The sequence below is a fragment of the Microtus ochrogaster genome, chromosome 19, assembly GCF_000317375.1.
Source record: "Microtus ochrogaster isolate Prairie Vole_2 chromosome 19, MicOch1.0, whole genome shotgun sequence".
NCBI lineage: Eukaryota > Metazoa > Chordata > Mammalia > Rodentia > Cricetidae > Microtus > Microtus ochrogaster.
Window position 1 is genome coordinate 43,207,209 of NC_022021.1, and position 22,977 is coordinate 43,230,185.

Here is a 22,977-nt window from a genome sequence, read left to right on the forward strand (position 1 = left end):
GAGGAAAGGCTTTGCTGCAGACATGAGGTGTCTCAAGGTCACACTGGCCGCCCCTAACTTTACATCACCTTGCTTTCTACCTCCCTCGGGTTCAAGTGACTCTTTTAGTCATCAGTTAGGGACGTTTAGAGTATGGCTCCCTTCTTTTGGGGGGTGATCACATCTAAAACAGCAACAGCACAAACCAAAGAATGAAAAGAAGGCTGAGGTGCTTATCTTTGGAGGGAGCTGAAAATTCTGTCTGTCCCCTGCTTCTAGGGCCTCAGGAATAGGCAGGCAGCTTTCTAAGGATCGCCTCTTGTCAACTGAGTCCTGTAAGAGCTCTTCCCTCTGTGCCATTCAAGCTACTTACTGGTAACTGGTGCGAAGGAAGGAGGGGAGAGGGGCCTGGAGTTTTTCCAGGAAGAAACAAAACAGGCTCGGAGACAAAGGGAATGAAAAGAACTGCCGCCTCTGCTAGGAGCACCAATTAAAGCAGGATCCTGTCCTTGGCTTTAATCAGTGGCCCTGTGATAAACTGGCACTGCCACCTCCAGGGAGCGAGCAACCACAGGAAGCAATCAGACAGTCTCGGGTGGGGCTGGGGTGGAACATGACCGGGCCAGGCACTGTGCTGCCTTTCTCTTGAGCTGAAGAGAGACAAAGGGAAAAACATTCAATCTTCAGGTCCTATGTGACCCTAGCAGAGCACATTCCCTCTTACCGTGATAAAGCCTGAGATTCAGCTTCAGAGCTTAGAGACAGTAAGGAGAAAGGGAGGCTGCCTCAGAACTCACGTGTTTTGTGCATCCCAGGCCTGAGCACTCGCTCTTCCTTTTCCATATAACAGTTGCGAGTACATTTTTACCACAAAGTTAAGAGTTACCTATAAGATGTCACGCAGAAGCATTCTCAGCTGTGCTTCTGAGAAAAAAGGATGGTCAAATATTAAAAGTATCAATAAGAGAGACATTGATTTACACCCAGAAAGACGAGGGGACACACAGCAGACATTCTCAATGGCTGCCTCTGAGTTTTCTAGTTGCTGCAGTCAAGGATCCCGATCTGGTCCCTCAGATTTGCACGGTCTTAGGAAAGAACCGCAAAAAATGAGCTAGAGCATCTGGTCTGTGGCTGCCCAGTCCCCACCCCCACTCCTGCAGGCGGGAAGAGGAAATAGAGGCTCCCTGGATAAATTCCAAGGCTCATTACTCCAAGCTCTCTGTGTTTATGGACTTGCTTGCTCACCCCAGAGGCCAACTCAGAGCACCTGGAGGAAATTCTTCAGAATGAAAAGCCATAAATCCGTGTTCTCCCTGAAGCCTAGCGGCTGCAATGTTTTAGAAAGATACACCAGCAAAGACAGAGATTGCAGCTCACCAGCAAGATGTCTGCTCACCTAGCAAAGTCAATTCCAGACCAGAAGTCATTTTTGCCCAACAGCTGGACTTCGGCATGGCTATGGCTCCTTACATGGAAGGGAGGACCATTGCGGATTACTATTATCTACTTATATCTCAAAATTCCACATTCACTATAAGCTCAGTTATAACATGAGACAAAACCTCATAACGTTTTCTCCTGGATAAGGTATCTATCCAGCATGTAAAACCTTTTCTATAAAAGTGAGAGGACAAAATTATTTTATAAATGTACTTTGCTTTAAAACATATAGTGAACAAATTTTAACGAGGGTTCTGAAGAACACAGTATGGTGGAGGTGAGTGTATGGGGGAGGGGCACAATGATGTGACCGCAGACCAGCACACTAACAAAGACTTAGCCAAGGTCACGTGGGTCGAGCGAGTAGGGATAAAATACTTGTTCTGGTTTCTGCAGTATTGTTCTAGTCCCCGGTGCCCCTGTGCAATACATACCATACCACAAACTTCAAATGAGTTAACGGTGCTTGTTTGCTTAAGGTTTTTCGAGACAGGATTTCTCTGTACAGTCCTGGCTGTTTGAGAACTTGTGCTGTAGACCAGGCTTTGAACTCACAGAGATCCACCTTCGTCTGCCTCCCAAGTGCTTGGATTAAAGGCATGCACCACACCACCACCCAGCGAGCTAGTGGTATTCAAGTGGGGTTGGGGGTTGGAGATAGAGTTTAGATTCCTCCATGGTTCATGAGCTACAGCTAGTCCTCACAGCAAAACAGTCCTCTGAGGAGGCTATTGTTTTTGTTTATTCGCATTGGAGTGAATATTCTATGTGCTCCTACCCTTCAGGAAAGGTTCTGAAAGACTTGAAATTGAATTTCAAATTCCAAAACACACAGCACTTCGTATGTGAATCCGTTCACTCTTCTGGGGTAGTCTCCCAGCGTCTAATGCAGGAGTTATGCAGAGGGAGGGTCTGGATCCTAAACTGGTGTAGCTACTTCAAAACGAGCTACTCAGCAGCATCCCCGTCTTATTTATATCCTGGGAGCACACAATGGAGTTTCCTAAAAGACAATTTACAGGTCTTTTATTTGTTTCAGACAGAGGCTAGCAAAGGAACATAAGTGGGGACTAAGTCGCACCCCTAGCCAAGAAGCTAGTCTCAACTGATAGCCACAGGGATGGTCAGTTGTCTTCAATGGAGTGATATTGGTCATATCAATCACACACACACGGATTTTTATTATGTTTTGTTTTTGAGAGAAAGAAACAAACATGAAATTGGGCAGATAGTGAGGTCTGGGAGAAGCCAGGGAAGTAGGAGGAACATGACTAGAATAGACCGTATGAAAATCTGAAAAAAACAAAACAAAAAAAAAAAACAAAGAATACTTTTAAAAGTTATGTAGCCCAGTCTGGCATGGAACTCAAGACTCCCTGGACCTAGCCTCTGGAATGCTGGGATTTTTGGTGTGTGCCAGCACCAAAAGGTTCCACACTGCCGCACAGCCAGTGAACTGGCTTCCGTGTAGCAGGTCCCCAGAGCTCGAGGCCAGACCCTCCACAGGTGTACAGAATGGTTGGCCACTCTGGATATCTTCACGAGCATAAAATATCTGCTTTGAAATTGTTTTTCCTGGCCACGAGTCAGAATCCTTTTATTCTGTTTAAGTATGATGAATACATAATCAATATAGACATAGGATCAGTGAATATGAAAATATTACTCCAATGCAATGTTGGGGAAGGTGCTTCAGTTAGTATAAATTGCTGGAAATGATGAACAGCCAGCTACCTTCCCCTGAGAGGAGTGGAAGGGACAAACTGGACTTTCATTTCCCCTTTTCCATTCTTTAGCCTGAAATAGTATTTTCTCTTCTTCTTAAATCTAGGTCAATTAAAAAAAAAAACTGTGGTGCCAATTTTAAGAACATCTCTTAAGACTTTCTTAATAATTTAGAAATTATCAGAACAAAATAAGTATAGGAAAGACAACAGCATAATCATCTTCCATTATGAGAAAAGGTCTAATAATACCCTTTACTAAGAAGAGGATTAACTATTTCTAGAACTCAAAGGCCCCTCTACAGAAAAAGAGATGCTATGTCTCACGATCCAGTGAATGCCTGGAGCACGCAGTGACGCTCAGGAGGGATGCTCTACCAGTACTCAGTTTTTCAGTTCAAGACGAAAAAGTTCATGGAGATGAGGTAATCTGCACACAAGCCAGAGCTCCCGAGTGGTCCAGACTTTGCATCAGACTTTGACATTACCAATTGTTTTTTTCTGCACCAGTTATTTTTAATCAAGTGAGCTCATCCCTCATCCACCTTCATCTTCCCACCACAGGAATGCCTACTGCCCAGTATCCCCTCATGGGTAGACCCAGGTCACAGACCTTTACATAGTGAGGACATCATCTCTCAAGAAAACCACTCCGGGACAGCGTAATTAACACAAATATGATAAAATACACCAGCACCTGCCAGTGACTTAGAATACTGCTAGCTCTGTGGATGAAAACCATGATGAAACAGTATAGAAAACCATGTTTACAGAAGCAAGCTGAGCACTCCCAGGGTTGATACTTATATCCTTAAGGGTTCATAAATCAAACTCAAGTCTGTTGTTTAGACCTCCCAAGGACACCCAGAAGGAAGTGGTACCAATTCCCCTCAAGTGCTGAACGCCTATTTTCAGTGCCCCCTTTACCCATGTTATGCCTCCTTCACTGGGGACCCTTTGTCCCAACTGATCCAGTCAAGTTTATAGTGAATGAGAGAGCCCACAGGCTCAGCAGCTCCCTCTGGCTCTACATCTTGCTGCCCACTCTTCTTGAAGTGTGTGTGTGTGTGTGTGTGTGTGTGTGTGTGTGTGTGTGTGTGGACAGTGGCTAGAAGCAAGTAAGGCAGATATTCCAAGAGAACCAGGACAGGACTGCGATTATAGCAGAAACCACCCCTAGGAATTAGCTTCTGAGAAGTCATCTTCTTGGTTGCATGGTACTGCCAGATGCCAGAGGTGATGGGCAGAAAGCTGGCCAAGCCTGGAGAGTTGAAGGGGAATGGTCTAGGCACTGGGCAGATCTAGCTCTCCCTCTCTTGGATTTCTGTATTCTTTATCCTCTTCAAACTGGAGCTTCTCTTGAGAGAGACCTTTGTAGGGATCGCATTTTATTTATTTCCTCTGTGGACAAAGCCAGACCTTGGAACACACACTCCCCTAATACAGACAGCGGAGGCTGCAGAGTCCATCTCTCCCACCTGACTTTATCTTACATGCCGCAGTTCTTAAGAGAAGCACAGAATCTAAACATCAGTGCTACGACACTGTTTTCAACGCATCTGAGAACTCCCTGAATACATTAAAGCTGAAGCAGACACAAACCCAGCTAAAGCCACAAGAAGGCAAATTGGAGCACAGATCCCTTCTGCCTGTTTATATGCAATTTCAGAGAAAAATGATGGCCACTGCAGTGCTCAGACTTAGAAATGCCACACAGCACCTGATGCCTGAACACAGCACTGGCCTTGGTCTCTGGTCTCCCGCAAGCCATTCCCACCCAGCCCTTTTACAAGGCAGTAGGCACGTAACAAGCTTCTGTATCAGCACATGAAATACTTCTGTTGCAGAACACACATCAACTGGGGAAGCAGGCGGCAGGAAGGAAACAAGCAGAGAGAGAAGTGCAGAACGAGCACCCAGGAAAGCCACATACCTAGGTCGAGGATCCAGTACTTGCAAGTGCCTGGCTGTCTGCCGCTGCAGTAGGCTGAGCCGACAGAAGAAAGCGAGTCCAGCGTGTCGACTGGCTTAACTCCGTTTGGCATGGTGAGTGGAGATCTAAAGGTCCAGGACCCCCGTCCCTACCTCTCCTCGCGCGGTAGCCAGAGCACTCACTGAGCAGCGATGACAGAGGCTGAACAGCTCGGACAGCAGCAGCTCATGGCCTGGACTGAGTGGAGCTCTCCTCTGCTTCCCTGAAGGCTCTGAGCACTGCCTAGCAGTTGGGGCTCACATGTGGGAATAGCCAGACACACACTACATTCTACCACAATGACTCTAATTGGAGCTCAAGGAAATTCTCAAGGCACCCTGGGAACCAGATGTCTCTCTTCTCCGGCACCAACCAGCGCTGGATTTCCTTACTTGGTGAAATATAAAGTGACAGATGTCCTCCCAGCCCTGGGCTTTCTGGACAGCTTCGCTGGCTTGGGCTTTGTGTACATCTGGAGGGAGGTCCTCTCGGAGACCTCTAACAAACAGGGCCTCCTGATGAGACTTGATAAAGAGAGATGTAATGCAGTCTGAGAGCCAACTGGTTACATCACTGGGCAGAGCTGCACTCTCCACGTATTGAGAACAGCTCCATTCCCCCTTCCAGGAAGAGAAAATAAATACCCTTATATGTGATGTGTAAAGGCATGTTTACTAAAGCACATCTCAGGCTCTCATTCCTGTCCTCTGAGGAAACTGGGAATTTTCCCTAGCCGATACAGCTGCCATTGCCAGTTCCTGTGGGTCGTCATCCATGTCTCTCACACATGATGGTTCAAAGGGGATTATCCCCTTTGAATCATGCTGGACCCTTGCTCCTTATGGCAAGCAGGTGCCCTCCATTCTATGAGGGCCACTCTTATTTTGGAAACACCTAGAATATTCTCTATGTCCATGCCTGGTGTGCAGGACCTTTTTATTAGTGTTGCTTTGTCTTCCTAAGACTTTTCTGCATTTGTTGCAAAATAAACTTAAAACTCTTAAAGAAAACATGGGAACAGCACAGACTTCTGTAAAACATTATACGACACATCCACGGTCTGCAAAGGTGGTTTCAGAGGCCAATGTCTGAATACAAGCTGCTGCAACACGGGGCCTTTTGTACGTTTTTCTCATTTTAATTTTATGGCAAGGATTTGGCATTTACAGATGTACATCAAGCCTCATATTCCTGCAGAGCAAAAGCATGGCATGGGGCTTGTTCTCCCTGTAATGGTGGGTCCTGTGTGTGATGGATCCAGATGGGATGCTGACTGCAGACCAAAGGAAGAGGTGTGACCCACAGAGCAAAGGAAACTTTATTACCAACTCAATAACCCTGTTTGTTGGCAAAATAAGCACTAAAAATTGCAATCTACAGCCATCAAGTTAATTGACATTCTAAAGTTTCACTTATCGACTTTATTACACGCTTTACCTTTCCCCGTCTAAAAATACAGACCGCCAAAGACAGGCTATTAATTAAAAGCTAGAGCCAGTTGTCAGGGCAATGAATTACCTCATGTGAAATCTAAGTTCTCTGTGAAGGAAGAAGGGGTTGAGGCTTAAAAGTGAGCAGCACAGTGATGTGGGCTGCAGATGTATGGGAAATTCCCTAGAGACCAATCTCTCCAAATTCTCTAACTCACATATGCCAGGAAGTTGAAGCACAGCAGGAAAAAAGGGTACTGGGAGCAGGGAGCATTCTCCTCCCATTTTCCTGCAGATCATGGAAGCTTGAGGCTGGAGTGTTCCATGTGGAAGTTCCCTTTCACTCAGTCAAGTGAGCATGAGGTGGACCTGGCAGAGGATTCACTGACCCTGAATCCACCATATGGGGAAGCGGGGCCCGCAGAAATGTGGAGGTCAGCGAACAGAAGGCATGAGAAACTAAGCGAGGGTTAAGGTCTAGTGGTCAAACAGGTAGAAACAGCACTCAAACTCTTAGTTCTCCCTGCTACAGTCAGGGTCATGGAGTGAAGACTACAACTCTGTTATAAGAATTGGAATATATGGACTGAGGGGCATTAGTGGGGAGGGAGAGATGGATGGAAAGGAGAGGGAGAGAGAACGTGGAGGTAGATGTGGGTGACATACGCGACCAGAATTCAGTTTCAGAGGTGGCAATGTGGGGGTGCACAGAAAGAAAACTGGAGGACACGAGGCCCTGGGCAGCAGTTAGGGTGCCGAGTCCATTCTCACGTGTGGCTGTGTGTCTTCAGAGCACATCTTCAGTGACACACTTCCTAGGCATGGAGAAGGACAGTGGCTTGGATTTGGGGCTGGGATGTGGAATCATTTTAGAACTGATGGGAGTGGGGTCTGCAAAGAAAGAAGACTGAGTTGCTTTGCAGAAGTTAAGTGAGGTGGAGGAGACAAACATTTCAGGCTCCGGGCAGAGAAAAGGGTATGTTATCTAGAAATAAAAAGGGAAGGTTTAAAGGAAGAAAAATGTTTGGAGGTATTTTTCATGGTTTTGACATTTTAATTTTATGGCCAGGCATATAATTTAGTATGTCACAAAAAGAATGGAAGATCAGTCTAAGAGTTATAAAGACATAATGTTTGTTCATGAGTACCAAACACAGGGAGGCTGGGAAGATACAAAGGGTCTCTGACTAAGAACATTATGTAAGTTGAGATTTGAGGACTGAATTTATGATGGTATGAAAGCACACCTGGTAATGCTTGTGCCTTCCCCTACAGCTCAGCATTCGGTGAATTACATAAGACATCAAACAGCCACCATGCTACATGACTGGGCTTCCTGCAGAATAACGGAAGCGCTCTGAGTGGGTGTAAGGCAGGCTGGGGTAAATGAGATGCTCAGTAGGCTAGGTATATTAAATGTACTTTCTACTTCCCATATTTCCAACTTGCAATGAGTTTACTGGGACATGATATCCATACATTTACTGGTTAGTGGGTCATAAGTGATATAATTTGAGAAGCATATTAAAGAAAAAACTGAGTTTCAACTCTTGGAATCATGGTTATATTTCACATATACCCTGAACAAATATTGTATACTCTACAAGGACTGAGAAAGTTAGAGGCTAAACTGTGTCCCTCCAAATTTACACAGTGAAGTCTTAACTTCCAGTGTCCTTGAATAGGACTGTGGCTTTAGACAGAGTTCAAAAAGGCAATAAAGATGGAATCCTAAGCATCGCACATGCCCATCTTCCTGCACTTGGGAGGCTGACACAGGAAGACTGTCATAAAAACAAGACCAATGTGGTCTACATAGTTGAGTTTCAGGACAGCCTGGGCTACTATAAGGTAAGACCCTGGCTTAATAAACAAACAAACAGGATTGGCTGGGTGAGCTCAAAGCCAACGGGACTGGCTTTCCTATAGGAAGGGGATATATAGAACAGGGAGACAGTCAAGTACGCATGCTTACTAGCAGTAGCCACAAAGACAGGGAAAAACCTATGAAAACACCAACACTGTCAATACCTCCATCCCAAAGCCCTAGCCTCTAGAAATACATTTTTGGTGAGAGAATCCACTTCCATAGTTTATATACACCATCTGGAATGTGGTAGTTGTCAGGTAGTCCTAGCAAACGGACAGGGAACCGAGGTGTGTGCACCCACGCGCACAGTGGAGCACAAAAGGGGACGGAACAGTAAACCTGCTCTGCAAACACATCCTGCTGCACATTGCAAAGCCAGACCAGCAAAACGGGAAGGAGGCCAGCTTCTCAGAGGAAAGAAGAGTCTGGTGAGGTGCAGGCTCGGTACTCTAGCTATGGAAATACTCTACCAGGAGGAGACAACACGTGTGACTATGGTTGAACAAAAGTGGACACTGGTACCCAGGTATTTTATACAAACACAGAGAAAGGAGAGGGAAAGAAACTACCAAGGGAGAAAATTAACCTTCCCTTCACCTCTGCTGGGAGGACCCTAGCTAAATGGCCCTATCTTGTACCTGGTGACAGCTCCCGGGAGGGGCTTCTAGTGACCAATGTTAGAACTCTGTTGGGAAGCAGGACATTGACTGAGTGTGAGATCCCAGAAAACGGCACAACACAAAACTGGATGAATAAATGAGTATGATAAAGGGACAGCTCAGCATTCCAGAAAACCCCATTTCATAAATTTAGAAGGAATGGGAAAAACAGATACTACTCTGGCTAGCTTTACATTAATAATGGCTGGAGGCAAAACTCCTGATGGCTGAAAAAAAAAATCCCAACCCAGCAGAAAATCAGGACAAGAAAGAACATTTGCATAGTTTATAAAAATATATCATTACGTGGCATTGACTAATTACCATCAGAGAGCCAGGAACCAGGGTGGGGGGCTAGAGCTGGGATGAAGGCCAGCGCACAAGGGACAGCAGGCCTCTCCTGTGGTCCCCACACAACTGCTTCAGGGCTGTCCCTGCAAACACGACACAGATACATTAGCTCTGAAAAAACACCAAGTAAATTCAAAGTGGGGGCGCATCCTACGACAAAAGGAGCCAGTAAGCCTCAGTTCTACTTCTGAGGTAGAGGCTGTGTGTTCTGTTTGGTGCTGTGCACTGTTGTGAGTGATCTGCTAGGATTTGAGTGCAAAGACATCCCCAAAACAGAAATCCTCTTTTGGCAGCTTTTCTGAAAGTCCCGCAATGTGTCAAGTAAACGTTAATAGCCCTCGCCCCGCCCCCGGCTATTTTCAGGGGGCCTCAAAACCCTAACAGGATCGCATGGTCCAGGGGCCGAGGGTCCCGGATCTCTGGAACGACACACTTCATTTCCTTGTGTCATCTCCATGGCCCTGCCCCCTCCCCATGTCTCCACTCTGCACAATATGCCCACAGTGCCCGCCCCAAGCACAGCTGGGGCTCGCAATGCTGTCCCCCAGGTTCCACGCACAAAGATGCCCCTGTCCTGACGAGCCTGCTCCGGTTTCTTTACCCCGAGATAATACCTCCTGTCCTGGTAGGGGTGCCGGAATGACAGAACCCCAGCCTCTTAGGGCCCATTCACGTGTGCGTTCCCACTGCTTCTGCTCCGTGTCAGTCCACAAAAGCACCTTTATGGGGCCTTCAAACCCTGCGACGCAGAGCCAAACCCGGACAGGCTCCCTTTCATTGCTTTATTTACTATCTTCTCAGGAACGATCTGAGTTTTCCTTTCTTCAACAAAACGTTCCGACTCTCCTCATGTTAGGTCATTTTCTGATGCCTCAGCATGGTGTGCCATTTGCAGAACTGCAAGATGACAGACTCTTAAAAAAAAGGGGGGGGTACTATTTACTCCTGTCCCCCTCCAAATGCAGGGCAATGTAGCTAGCCCTGAACAGCCAACGGGTGCTGATGATACCTCCATTCTGTGACATTTCAGAATTCAAAGTGTACATCACACATTGACAGGGGCAGGACCTGAAACGGAATCCCTTAGCTCTGTCAAGGGAGGGAGACCACGTGGTCAGGCCAGGCTAGGGCATCTAACTCCTGCATGAGGACTGAAGACCCCTAAGGAAAGCAATCTTTGCACACTTGTGAGTGACTAGGGCAGGACAGGGGAGAAGAGGCACAGAGAGAAGAGAAACATTAGCTGGGAGGGGCTTCTTTAGGTAGTGTCTGGCTTTTAGAATGGCCATGTCATATTCAAATAACAGATCATTGTGGGAGGCTGTGGAAGGGCCCCGGCTTTTAGGAGTGCCAAGTTTTGTGGGGGGGTGGCCAGCAGTCTTGGGTAGAGTGGACCTTACATACCAGCTTTTGGCAACTGATTACTTCTGAAGGCTTCAGCTACCTCCTTCATTAAAGCTTCAAAAGAGATGTCTCCTGCTCCTAAAAACCCATTTTATGTCACGTACCAAACTTGTTTATGGTAGTTAATTTCTCTGTGCTTCCATCCCGTCCCTCCCTCCCCTCCCCTCCACAGAGAGATTACTCTTGAGATGAAATATAAAAAAAGCCATGCAATGCCTGCCACTTTAAATCCCCAGTTTGTCCTCTGTTTTTACTGTTAACTTTCTAAGGCTCCAGCAGCCCACCTACCATAGGCTGAAATGTGTCTCCAAATTCTTATGCACAAAAGTTATAAACACTGTATGTCGGAATGAGACACAGTGTCCAAGATGATCAAAACAAGGTCTGTATGTCGGAAGGACCACCTCTAGTCTGACAGCATTCTAACCTGAATGTTTAGACGTGGACACGGCAGGGTGTGCACAGGCAGTGAGGGGCCACTTGTCAACTGAGGCCTGAAGCAAAGGGGGGAAGTCAGTTTAGAATCTGGCCTCCTCCAGAGCTAGCTTTCTAGGGAAGAGACTCCCTGTCAGAGCCACTGGCCTGGGACTCTGTGCTGGCAGCGTGGTGGATGAACACGCTCGTCTCCTGACACACATCTGCTCCTTAACAGACACGGTCTGCTCCTTCTGGAGCAGATCTGATGGAGGCTCAGGCATCTACCTAGTCTCAGAAAAACTTTTCACACAGTTTCAGTGACCCCCACACATTTTCTAGGCAGAAGAAAAGAACATTTTAAGACTTAGCTCTTTTCTTTCAGATATTGAACATTTCAGAAATAAAACACAACGAAGTATAAACTCAGTCTATTTCTACAGTATCATTTGCCACATATAGATATGCCTTTCTTTTCTTCCTTTTAACATAACCCCCTAGTGCTTTTTCGGCAAATATAAATTTTGTGTCTATCCCCCAGCCCTGACTCATCTGTAGCTTGACTCTAGGTTGCTATACTACAGAGACTTGTTCCTGTATTATATCTTTTTCACGAGTGTGTTATGCTCCAAGTGTACACGGAGCCAAGTTTACCAAAGACTGTGGCGTCCTTGCAAGCATCGCTAACCCAGCATGTGGATCAGTGGATCCATGGGAACACATATTTATAGGACACTAGAAATAGAACTGATGGGCCAAATGGAAAAGCAAAATTTTGGAGAGAAACAAAATATGTGAGCAAGTAATAAGTCAATCAGGCAAGTGACAATTTCAGTAAAGCATGCCATACAGTGACATTTGCTTACATACAATGTTTAATTTCACAAATCCGTAAAATATGAATTAAATTTTCTTAATTGTATTTTACCTACCTGGTGGGGGGAATAATTCCTTAAAATCATTCATACAGATTGAATCATGAGTCTGTCATTGTGTTTGTCTATCAGGTGGGCTTTTGGTAGATTTTTCCTGTTGACCAGGCATTGGTATGGAAATATTTGTATTAATTTAATATTAATTCATTTATATTAATCTCTCCAAAATGCTTCCACCTTTATTATGGATTTAATGGAAGAAGTGTAAATTAGGAGTCTCCCATACAGAATAAAGGCCAGTAGTTTACAGTGCAGACATCATGCCTGTTCTCAAAGCATGGAGAAAATCAGCTTCTTGGCTCTCCTCCCCTAAACTCTACAAAGTTATGACTCCTCCTAAGAGATGAAGCTTATGACTCAAACCACTTTTCACACACAAGGAACTTGTGAGACGGTTCTTCTGTGGCCCCAGCCGTCTCCTGTCTCCATCAGAGTCTCTCAGCTTTCCGTGGGACTTTCTCACACCTAACACTTCACTATGAATTTTGAAATGACAACGTTACCCTCCCCCTTGTCTGCCATACACAACTTCTGTTTCTACTGATGGATTCTGGAGGGAACATAAGAGGTCTGGCGGGCTGGGTTCAAAGCACCGACCTTTGCCCTCTGCTCCTCCTGGATTCTGCATGGACTCCAGAGGACCTGTGTAGGAGGCTCCTGGGGTCTTTTCTGAGCATAAACATCACACTGTGGGCTGACTGGTCATGTCATGTGCTGAATGGCCAGTGTGGGCTGCTCAACAGATTCTGGAACACTCCAGGAAGCACGATCATTCCACATTGTTGACTACCCAAGGTCATGATTTTCCCCAAACTTCCAAATGAAGCATGGGACAATGCCAGAGGGTGTTTATTATTTGAAGGGCTTTCCAAACAGGCTCGCTCCCCCCACCTACAGTGTTGAGTCTGCTTTACCGTGTGACCCAGCTCTGACAGCCTTTATTCTGAGTTGCCTAGAAGTAGACCTGTGCTTGCTTGCTCCTGTCTTTTTCCATGAATGCAGAACTTTGAATTTACTAGGAACAAACACTATGGTTTTGTTCTCAGATGTAGCTTTTTTTTTTAAAAATAGTTCAGAAATAATTGGATGGTTTCAGCTGCACCATTCCTTCTCTGTGTGCGTCAGCTTAGAAGTGTGCATCTCCAGCTAAAGCTATCGCAATTCTGGTTATATGGGGGTTCCTCTAGGACAACAGCCAGAGAACCCCTCCTTGAACACAGGGACACACAGTCTTTGTGCTAGGCCCACACCCAGAGTCTGAGTATCAAGTATCTGTCTATCAAGTACCCTCAGAGCTGGGACCAGGTCAGCTGCACCAAGAATCAAGGGAAGCACAAGGAAACAGACGATGGGTTCACTCCTACTGTACTGATGAAACCTGAAGAAAAAGTATCCTGAAGGTAGAAAGTTCTTCTCAAACACACATCTTCTGATTTGACAGCTTCTAAGTGCCAGGATGCACACATTTAAGGAAGAACTCCTTCATCTGACAAGTTAATGACGCTCTGATGTCTACGCAATGTCAGAAATGAGGGATTTTTAAAGTTTGTCTTCCAGAAATTGAGAGGTGGGAGCAGGTCCCCAAGGCCTGGCACCTGCCACAGCCCTGTTGGTCTGTGTCACATTCCCTGACACACCTGCCCACCAGTTGGCACCATGGATTTTTTTTTAAATAAAGATAGGGTGTTGTTAGGTAGACCAAGCTGGCCTTGAACTCACACTCCTCCTATCTCCTGAGTGCTGGGATTGCAGGTGAGCCGTACTACGCCCTGCGCCCCGCAGGCCATGGCCATTTACAGAGCTGTGGGAGGACGGTTCCTCACTGTTTGTGCCTTGCCAATATCTATAATTCTGCGATGACCTAATATGGATACTGCCAATGCTGCTAATGTACTGTTCCTGTTCCGAGAAGAACTTAAATGTACAGCTGAAATGGGAAAATGCTCCCCATATGGAGCCCTCTGCAGAATAATAGCCGCTTGGGTGGCTCTGTAATTATATGCTCCGCGGAAAGAACTCCTTAATCACAGGTCTGTGACTGAGCGCTCAGCCTTGGATACACTGCTCAGGGACAATGTTTTTAATTCTTGGTGCGACTCCATGTTCTTCGGTCTTTCTTCCCACAGGGATTTGCATTAGCAGCTGTTCAAACAGAATAGAACGGTTCTTTCCAAGTGAATTAAAAAGTTGCACACAGATCCCCCATTATATGTATTTTTAAGAATATGTGGGCAGGTACGGGTTTGAAATGCCTATGCATTAGTGAACCTGGGGTGTTCTCTGCTGGCGGTGACCATGCGGTATGACGCAAATGCATAAACACAGTGGAATCACTTGTTCATGTCACTAAAAACTGATACCCTGAACTTTCTGGAACCATTTTAGGTCATTGACAAATCACGAGTTATTTCAGTCTCATCTGGAATAGGAAGCTTACAGGTCACCTTCTGGGCGAGCGAATGGGAGGGACTCATGGAGGTGCCTGCGGGGGAATGCCCGAGGGCCAGGATGGAGAAGTCTGGAGCTGAGTCTGCGCCCTAAGGCATCCTTAGGTCAGAGCAGGCTCCAGAAAGGAATCTGAGCTCAGTGTCCATGGTGCAGCCTGGACGGGCCACGTGCTACTGAGGTCCTTGGTGCTGGACACGCACATCTAGAATCTAATATCACGGGGGGGGGGGGGGGCTGGGGGAAACGCAGAGGGCAAGGCCTGAGTGGGGGGAGGGGGCAGGTGTTCCTCTCCATCTGTGCTGTGACCACAGGGCTGAGGCTGTCCCGAGGACTACGAATATGGTTTAGATGGGGTTCACAACTCTTGGCTCCTGCTTGTTCTCCAAGGGAAAATCCCTTTGGCACGCCCTCCGTTCCAGGTTCAGCTGGGAGTGCAGATAGCCTGGGTGTGGCTTCCAAGTGAAGGCACACCTGGTGACCTCATGAAGTTCCCATACCCCATCTGTTGACCTCAGGGAAGGTCTTGTCCTTTGGGCTCATCTCTGCAACACGGGGTTGGGAGCAGGGCATGGGAGTGAAGGAAAAACCTGGCCTCACCCTAAATTCACAAGTCCTTAGGCACAGCCATGACCTCACCTGTACAGACATCAGGGAGGCTGTGGTCAGGGCTGATTTCGGGAGAGCAGCTCTGGAGGGAGGAATGGCCCTCAGACACACTATAATTTGCACCTTAGTGGAAACACGCCCTCATCCATATTGGCATAGTGGTTACACATGTGATCATGATGTTATGGAGCTTACAGGCCCAGCATCAGGCCTCGACCAGCTACCTCAAGAAATTACATGTCATTGCAGGAGTAGCCCTTGGCATAATGGCATATGGATCTTTGAGCTGTGAGTGATGGCCCTAGTAAATAAATCTATAAAAGATAAAATGTTGAAGTTAAAAAAGAAAGAACAGAGCTTGACAAGTGGAATCACAAAGAAAATTACTTGTCTGTCACTATCCTGCTGAGTGTGTACCCCAGATGGCGAATCTCAGGAGCAGGATCTCAGGGTCTCTTTGCTTATGGCCCCTTTCAGCACTGGATGCACAGCGAGCTTTTCTGCTCTCTGTCACTCCACTGTTTATCTGTAGTTCTGTCTGCTATGATGTTTATAAGCGTAGCTCGACACCCACAGCTGTCACTCACTAAAATCTGTTTAAAGATCTCCCCCAGTGAGTTCCTCTATTAGTCTCTCTGGCTCTGGTCACCATCAGAGCTTTCAGACTGGAGTTGTTCTCTCCGGGTTGCCCCAAGGTGGTGAAACTCTTGTGGATTAGATCAAATCTATTCTGCTAAACCACCCACCCCCATAATCACTGGGTGAATGGTTTTCTCCTTTAGGCTTTTCTGAAAGATTTTTTGTTTGGTGAGATGAGACAGGCAGTGTTTGGGTTGAGGTGAAGGCTCTAGTTTGTTACCTGACACACCGCACCAAGGGGACAGGGTCTGTGGGTGAACACATTTAGTTTGGAACATGTTAGGAGACCAGAAAAAAACAAGATTTTATTCTATGGTCAAGAGAAAGCTACTGAAGGCTCAACAAGAGCTGGGCCATGGGTTTGTGTATAAGGTGCAAGAAGCAAGGCTGGGGTACCTGGGGCTGAGATGGAGAAAAAGAGAATGAATTTGAAATATATTGTTGGCACAAAGCCAAAAAGATAGGGATGACATCCTCAGAAAGTTAAAGGTGGGATTAACATATCTCTTTATTCATACCTGCAGCTGCAACGAAGTACCTTAAAATGGGGGTACTTATAAAAGACAGCACAAGTCCATGATCAAGGTGCTGGCAGACGCAGTGAAGGTGTGTTCCTCAGAGATGATGCCCGTGCTCTCATTTGGGGAAGGGCAGAAGGGCTCCCTAGGGTTGCCTCACAAAGACACTCCTTCTGCTCACAAGAGCCCTGCCCTGGTCTCCACCTGTTTGGACCAATCCACTGGGGACTAGATTTCAACACCTGCCAGGGGAAGACACTGCTCAGCAGCAGGTGGGCCAGCAACGCTGCTTCTTGTTGCGCACCCACAATCCCCACAGCAGGGACTCAAGCAGGTACCTAGGTATCCTTGTGGACGGCAAGTGCCCATCAAAGTGATGCACACGCGCAGAGCAGATCAGCTCTAAGTAAGGACTTTCAGGAACATGATGGAAGAGGAGAATCCCTCAAGACATTATACTAAATAAAGTAAGCCAGTCCCCAGAGGATAGACGTAACAGGAGGTTGCCAGGATCTGAAAGGAAAATGGTTGGGGGTGTGGGAAGGGTACAGTGAATCAGGTTTGTAAGATGAACGGGGATCATGGATGGATGTTGGCAAGAGCACAGGCCTGTGAAGGCACTTTATACACAGAACTGCAAATTCAAAAATGACTCCAGGTAAGGTCAGTGTTACATGCACTTACAGCAGATCATGCAGCCTGTGATGGAGACAGCTGTAGCCATGTGTCCACGTTACTAGTTAGCCAATGGAGTGGGACTGGGAGAGGGAGGGCACTTGGGTAGTTTTAAAAAGGATGGCGGTACAGCGAACAACAAAGAAGCGAGATCATCCATGGAAACAGGAGGACAAGAAAGACTTGAAGAGGAGAGATGTAGTCCTGGCCGAGCCCAGAGGAAAAACTATTTCAGGTACATTTAGATAAAAGGAGACGTTCTTACTCTCAATCTGGATTCGCGAAAAGGCTGCTGATACTGATGACAGCCACACATTTAGGTGAGGATCCTGGGCCAATGTGGACCTACATGCCCACGTCTCCACAGCTTCTGTGGTTGAGCCCAAAGCCACAGACAGATGCTTTTGATATGATTTGCTGTGGTAATGGGTAGATACTGAGTTACAGCTGCTAGCTGAGAGCCTCAGTCACGAGACAAGGGCTTTTGTTTCTCTTGTTTGTGTTCCTTACTTTCCTTACCCAAAGAAGAAAAAAAATGCTGTAATTATAAACACTTTAAGAGATGTGACTGATTTTTCTAAGGAGGTGTTTTGTTTTGTCCTAGACACATCAAAGCACAGCAGAAAGTCCACCTGTCATCTCATTATGAGTTGGCATAGGAAAAGATGTAAGATTTGAATTAGCACTATTCAGAAAACCTTTCTAAGAAACAAACTGATGATGGCGGAGCTGCCAAGAATGGTAAGGCCGAGCGTATGGACACAAGATCAGCAGAGAGGTGGTCAGAAGCCAGGGCTCTGGCAGGAGGAGGCATCTTGTGCACTCCCCAAAGCTAGAACTACAGGGCCACTCAGTCCTAAGAGCCCTACTTTTGGTGAAACACTTGTGTGGGGGCTAAGAGGGGCCTTCCAAGTTCAGCCTATCCTACCACATCATGTTGTGTGGCAGGGGCTATGGGGGGAAGTATGGCATGAGGTTCGTGCTGGGACCGGGGCTGTCTAGGCATTCTTCCCAAGGCAGTGAGCTGGCGAGCGCCATGGAAGGACTTTACAAGAGTATTCAACACAGGTTTATATTTTATCAGGATGCATCAGGAAAAGTAGCACTCGTAACAGACTTACACTCTGTCCTGCAGATATGCAGCCTGTATGAAGTCAGTGACAACGCCTTGTCAAACTAAACATAGGCAATGCCATGTTTTCCTGAACCCTCTCAATTTGTTGAACCTCACCCTGGGGTACTGCAGCCACTGAGTGGCCCTCCCACAGTGGTGGAATGCACTAGAACCTTCTTGGTTATGAAAAAATACTTGGTAGTCAGTAGGCTGAGTCAGGAGAACTGTCTGCCTGGGTTACAGAGTGAAGCTGAGTGGCTTGAGAGACCAAGGGATGGGGAGACAGAGAAAGAAAGGACCTGTTCCTGTCTCTAAATAAAGAGGAAGACAGTGGACTGTGGTATAGCCAGTAGCTCTCACCAGGATTCAATCCTAATAACATAAAATAAACGAACAAACAAACAGGTATGAGAACAGTCCAGGTGCAGCTACCACAAGGCAAAGGGGACATTCTGAAATGGTCTCACAGGAAATACAGACATGTTTGATATTTCTACTTACTCCTGTGGGCAAGTAAATAGAAGCCTCAGAAGTTGAGACACTGGGAAGGAAAGATTACTCGGCAGAGATCGCCTGACGCCTACTTCCAGCCAGGCAAACCGTTCTTAAGGGGATAAGACCACTGGTGGTTCTCAGCGTGGGACACCTTGTGCATGCTGGAAGCAGAGGCAGGGCCCTCTGCACCGAGGCCAGCCCCAGCTTCTCAAGTCGCAGCAGCCGGCACAGACCACAGACAGCTAAGACTGGCCAAGTGTGATCTGCTGAAGCCACACTCTATTTTCCTCCCCGCACTGTCTGCTGAGCTGGTGACTAACATGCTGAGGAGAAGGAAGAATGGCAGCCAGTCCCGGGGAATGTCAACACCCCAGGCAATCTGTCTGTCTGCAGAGGAGAGGAGAAACACAATTTTCCAAAATGATCTTCCCGCACACACGGGAAAGCTCTCGCCATGGAGGAACATACACAGCTTGGGTCTAGTTTCAGACTCAAAAACATCCTGAAATGTAAACTGTGTGACTCAGTTTCTTTTTAAGTTGATTTCAGGCAAGCTGCATCTTTATCCTACTGAAGTCACATATATCTTGAGATAAAACACCTGGCTCTCATGAATCCCAGGCATTCTTCCTGTCCAGCACAGTTCCAGGGCCACCAAGCGTGCCCTGGCTCCAGTCACAGTGAGCGCGGAGACCTCCCTAGACGCTATGGGAGGCGCACGGGGAACCTTTAGGCAGCTTATTCTTTGCAAGCAACTGGACAGTTAGCCTCAATGGCCACAGATTTGCGCTCATAAAGTATATGGAGATTTAAGCTGTTTGGACACAGAGTTATGAAATAAAAAGCTGCCAAGATCAGGACTAGAAAGCAATGAGCTTCTTCCTCTTGTCTGGAAGGGCACAGTGCTAAGACTCACACCACTAAAAAGCTATCCTTAGGGATTAGCGAAAGAGCTAGAGATACGTAATGTCTTCGAGCTCAGGAGCTGTGTGTGGGGGGAGCATGCAGCCAGCTTAGCTGACATTGCCCAAGGGGTCTGATCCTGCCAAAGAATGATGGGATCGAGTCTTGTGAGAGCCCTGGCTCCTGGCTCACCTCTCTCACTGCTGCATCCTCCAAGCCCAGAGTTCTCACAGTGAAACGAGAAACTCGGAGGAATAGCCCAGCACACACCAATACTTCATCACAGTGGCATGTGCCCGTCGCTCCACAGCAGGTAAGAGAATGGGCTATGGGCGGGTCAGAGGCCAATCAAGGCCTTGTGCTTCCCAAGATGGCAGAGGTCTCTGAAGAGTATGTCTCTTCTGGGCTGCATTCTCACTTCCTACCCTTTGTTGCCTGCACTTTCTGACAATGGTCTCCAGGGTGCTAGATGGAGGCTGGTTAAGGCTATACTTCCTGGGCTTGACTTCCACAAGATTCTGTCAGAGGCCTTTTGAACTTGAGGGCAAGTTTTCTTCCCTGATACACTGCTCTGTTGCTGATGGAGCAGACAGATAGCCTTCATTTTCCTCGTGAGATAATTATAGCAGATCAGGAAAAAAAGAAAGCTGAAGACCCGAGCCCTCACCACCCCCTGTGCTCACAGCAGTGAGGATGGGCGCTGGAGACAGTGATGGGCGGGCACAGCAGTGAGGATGGGCGCTGGAGACAGTGATGGGCGGGCGCAGCTGTGAGGATGGGCACAGCAGTGAGGATGGGCGCTAGAGACTAAGTGATGGGCGGGCACAGCTGTGAGGATGGGCACTAGAGGCCTGCGAGGAATGGATGACGTTTCAGAATCTTGACAGCAAAGAATGCATTCAGACAGAAAAACAAAACGTTTACTTAAAAACAAGCAAAACCCAGAATTCCCTGTAAGTTTTGAGGACAAAGTCAAGTGTGCTAAGGACGGAGGCGTTTTCTCTTCAGCTAAGTGGCAACTGTGCACACCGGGAAGTAAAGAGCACACGGCAGGAGAGGCACATGCCAACGCCGTCTAAATACAAGAGCTCAATGTGGCATGTTCAAGTTCACCAGGGCTCCTCAGGGGGACAGAGAAACTTGATTTCTAATCCAAACTCAAATGGATCTGGTAGACTGAGGCAGCTGTGAGCTCAGAAGAGTGGTGTTTAGTGCTGGGACTTCACCCGGACTCCAGCTCCAGGTCACAGAAAGGCTTATGCTGCTCTAAACATGCAGAGTCCCTGGAGATGAAAAACGATACTTTGCTTTCCTTGGTCTCATTCATCCTGTTTCTCACTAGGGACAGTGAATTCACAGGGGACCCTGTAGACCCAGAGCTTGACTGTAATGAATGAGCTGGGCTCACTGGAGTTCCTGAGCAGCTTCTCTCAGCTCACAGGAATTAAGTCATGGCAGGTAGTGGATGACACCCAAACTGTCAGGATGAGGATCAGGAGAGCATGGAGGGCAAGCGGAGAAAGTTGCTAGAATATTCTATAATTAGTGAAAAAGAAACTGAATGTGGCTGCGTGGAGCAATGTTCCTTCAGAAAGAAAACCAGCTATATTTTCCAAAGCCAGAAGAACTATCCCATCTTCCAGTACTGACCAACAGTCTGACATGAGCCGGGCTGCCCCCTGCATCCTTAGATGAGCTGCCAAACTCTGCTTCCTCCAGAGAAAGAACTTTCCAGAAACAACTCACCAAGATGAACGAGTAAGCTAGCTCCACTCATCAGGAACACAGCATGAACTGTGTCTGTCAACCGAACTTTCTACCATCCATATGAAAAGAAATGTTAATTTAAACAACACAATTTGTTTACAACCCCTATGGAATATGTCATTTCAACACGTAAGTCGTCTTTCCCATAAAACTCTAGCATGCTTTCCCAACTGCAGCACACCTCCATCGGGACAAGCCACCCTCACGTGCTCAGCGGCCTGCAGCCTCCGTGGTGGGCATTTGGGTAAAGTCTTTCATGGTCTTCACAGGAATGCAATGCAGAGCTTGGGAGAGCCCCAGACTCTCCATTTACACAGCTATAAAACGTAATGGCTAAATAACTCTCAGCCCAAATTTGGTCTCCAGGAATTGAATGACAGCAGAGAAAGGCCACGTGAATACCTGATTCAAAGGAGGCTGGGTTCAGTCCCACCTCCCTTATCTGTTGCTTCCCCTGCCTACTTTAAGCAAACTGGAAGAAAATGGTGCCTGCTCTTTCTTCTCCACTTACGAGTGGTGCTGGCCCCTGAAGAGCTGCACCCCCCATCCATGACCCCACAGCTGCCCTTTGGAAGCTGATGCTCTGCCTTTCTCCACCTTAGCCTGGAATCCCATTGCCACTGCAGACAGTGATAAGGCAGCCCTGAAGGCGTGCTGCCAGAAGGTCCTGTGTGCCCACCTGCTGGGCAGACACAGCTTCACTGGCAGCCCCTCAGGGTTCCCTGCCCCTTACCTTTGTGGTTGAAGATTCCCTCCATCTCCATGCTACTGCGGGAGTGGGCGATGCACAGCGAGCCACAGGGCACAAGGCCTTCTGCTGCGGGGGACCTGTCAGTGGTGCGTACCAGACACCAGTCAGGCTTGTCATGAGGCCGCTCCAGAACCTCCACCGTCTGACCACGCCGAATGGTTAGCTCGTTACTGTTGCAAGCCGTGAAGTCATGGATCACTACTGTCAGTTCACAGCCACCAGAGAGCTGAGAGGGACAGAGAAAGGGGAACAGGTCAGCAAGCAAAACCACCGGGCCTGGCTGTAGGGATAAGTCCCGCCCCTTAGGGGGCGTGTCCGCCTCGGGCTAATGTTTGCATATAAATTTGGCGAGCGTGCTCCCAGCCTCTGCTTTCCTGGTCTCCGCAGGAATGGTGGTTCTGTAAGTCTATTAAAGATTATATATATATATATATATTACAATCTGTCTGCATTCGTTTACGCCGTTACATTTTGGTGTCCAACGTCGGGCTATTTTGCCCCCGACTCAAGCGGGTAGCTTCTGGGTGCTGTTTTTTAGTTCGTGACTCGGCCACACAGGCCCATTCTGCCTGCCTTGGCTAAGTTTGCAGCGGAACCCCATTGCCTGAATTAGCAGAAGCTCAAGTATCTGCGGTTTTGCAACAAAAGCCGCCACAGCAGCAGATTTGGTCTGATACAAAGTGACTTGGAATTCCAGCACTCGGGAGGCAGAGGCAGGCGGATCTCTGTGAGTTCGAGGCTAGCCAGGCAGTGGTGGTGCACGCCTTTAATCCCAGCACTCGGGAGGCAGAGACAGGTGGATCTCTGTGAGTTCGAGGCCAGCCTGGTCTACAAGAGCTAGTTCTAGGACAGGCTCCAAAAACACAGAGACCACCACTGG

At 47.4% G+C, this 22,977-nt stretch overlaps 1 protein-coding gene across 2 annotated transcripts in view; it reads right to left on the reverse strand.

Moving 5' to 3' along the window:
• Trio (trio Rho guanine nucleotide exchange factor) overlaps positions 1-22,977 on the reverse strand; it is a 287,626-nt gene that overhangs the window by 51,052 nt on the left and 213,597 nt on the right. For both annotated transcript variants that reach the window (XM_026783734.1, XM_005356663.3), the window contains exon 34: positions 22,080-22,323. In XM_026783734.1, coding sequence (XP_026639535.1) covers positions 22,080-22,323 — 244 coding nt within the window. The remainder of the gene's footprint in view (positions 1-22,079; positions 22,324-22,977) is intronic.